Genomic DNA, 2222 nt, shown 5'->3' with positions numbered 1-2222 from the left:
CGTATAGTTTCCCAGACCAGGCGACAGCTAAAGCGCTTGATGAGATACACATCCTCGTCCAGACGAGAGGCCCCCTCGGCGTCAATCCAAAGTGGCTGCAATCCCAGCAGGAGGAGGGGGTGTACGCGCTGAGCAAAGGCAAGATGAAGTTTGTAAATCGCGACGACACAGTCCAAAACTACTGGACATCCACTTTTTTCAATACCAAGGCACTCAAGACGGGGTATGGGGGAACGAGCGGCAGATTCCACTGGCGGATAATATACATGGCTTGGGGAAAACGGAATTCTGTCTTCATTGTATTAAGCTGTACATGGCCTGGTTCGCATGTTACGAGGTCAACGGGGTACTAGTTACCACATTGTTGGCTATGGCTCCGCTCATGAATGAGCCGGACGATGAGGTCGCACTACGCGTTCTTGGCGACGATGTTGCCAAGAGACTTCGGAGTGCAGTTCGACCAGTGTCGCTTCATCGTAGGAGACAACAGCTCGGTCAACCGTTTGCTAGCTACAATCATGTGGGTACCCCTTGTTGGGTGCGCTAGTCACCGATTGCACCGAGCAGTGCAACAATACCTCTTCAACACGAAGGTGACCTGGCAGCAGTTCAGGCATTGATGATCAAGTTGAGGACGCTCACTCAGTCCACAAACCGTCGGTTCGTAATTGTTTATAATTTGAATGATGATATTTGTTTTCTAAAACCATTTTTTTTTATTTTTTTATTTTTTGATAGTCTTATAACTGAGCTGCGATCTGTAATTCGTCAGGACACCCGTTAGAGTTCTACTTTTGGAATGTTGAAGCGCTATTTACAGTTACTCGAATTCTTGGATGCAGAAGATGACGATATCATGGAGGTCCTGACCTCGCCTGCGTCGAACAAGCGCCTCCGAGGCTTGTTTAAGGAGCTCAAGGACGTAGAATTCGTCGCCAAGGCGCTTCAAGGTCGCGACGTGGATTTGCAGGATGTCCGACAGTGGTTTGACGAGCTTATTGCTTTAAAATCACAGTTCGAGACACATATCGGTACGTTAATGATAAGTTGTTTTTATTGTAGCTCTAATGTTATTGTATATTATGTTTAAATAGGCTCTAGAGCTGAAATCGTTCACAGCCCTGACTTTGAGTCAGGGTGTGTCCGTGTTCTGAGCGGCCGACAGGACCGCCTGACGCGTGCGGAGAAAACTGCCCTTGGTCCTTTCGCAAAGCTGGCCGTCGACGCAACGGCGAAATCGGACGACGAAGATCTTTCGTTTGTGGAAGGACTTCGCAAGGCCGCCGGATTGCCGAACCCGCTGTGACCTACGAGCAGCTAAAAACGATTCCACCAACGTCTAACGTGGTGGAACGCTTTTTTTTAGTGTGGCGTGGGTGACATTTGGCCACCAAAGGCACAGGTTGCTACCTGCAACGCTGGAGATGATCTTATTCTTGGACCGTGACTATGGGATTCTAGCACGGTCAACAGCATCGATTGATGCACATGTACATGCTTTTCAATGGAGAACTAAGGTAATACATTTTAGTGGTCTCCATTACTCCGTTACTTATTTGCCGTCATCGTACAATGACATAATTTATTTGCTAGAGTATTGAGGAGATAACGCATAATGTATGTTGTCTACCATTGTCTACTAAATAATAATGCCATATTCGGAGGCCCTGGTTGCCGGACCATCAGAGTCGATATTGCACAAGGTGCTTTTGCCGGACAGGAGCCGCGCTTCGACGTAGTAAACACTCTAATCCTGAAGGTAATTATCGAGCAACTCGATCCTATGAGCATCCAAACTGCTGTGCTGGCCCTGAAAGCGAAACGTACGTCATACGACTTTGTGAAGCGTTTGGCAAAAGCCATTGGTCCTTTATTTATAATACTTGACGAAGCAGGCCGAGGCTTTGAAGATCCGCTTGGAGAAAAGGCTTCTCTAAATCTGTTCATCGAGTTCGCCAAACACGTTTTGGTAGCCTGGATGAATTCTCCTATGGTCTACTTTGTGGTGGTGGGCCACTCAAAACGTATGCAATCGATCCAGCGGTACCATAGAGATGCGAACTTTGCACTCGCTCGTCTGCCACTGAATTCACTCTCCACCAACGATATCAAGCAGATTCTGTCTGAAACACGAAGCAATAGTTCCGAAAGTGAAACGCTACAGGAACGGTGGAAATGTCGTCTTACGTGGAGATAGAGATAAGTTATTGACTGCCCACCCA

The 2222-nt window shown here is 47.5% G+C and overlaps 1 protein-coding gene across 1 annotated transcript; it reads left to right on the top strand.

Moving 5' to 3' along the window:
* Positions 1-313: 313 nt before the first annotated feature.
* On the top strand, positions 314-1306 carry PPTG_08618 (hypothetical protein; the record flags this gene model as incomplete). Its single annotated transcript, XM_008902740.1, has 5 exons — positions 314-520; positions 548-660; positions 739-779; positions 843-1031; positions 1095-1306. The coding sequence occupies 5 exons, from the start codon at positions 314-316 to the stop codon at positions 1304-1306; spliced, it is 762 nt and encodes a 253-aa protein (XP_008900988.1).
* Positions 1307-2222: the final 916 nt, after the last annotated feature.

This window comes from Phytophthora parasitica (genome assembly GCF_000247585.1).
Source record: "Phytophthora parasitica INRA-310 unplaced genomic scaffold supercont2.14, whole genome shotgun sequence".
In the NCBI taxonomy this organism is placed as follows: Eukaryota; Oomycota; class Peronosporomycetes; order Peronosporales; family Peronosporaceae; genus Phytophthora; species Phytophthora nicotianae.
Note: the sequence above shows the minus strand (reverse complement) of the source record. Positions and strands in the feature narration are given on the sequence as shown.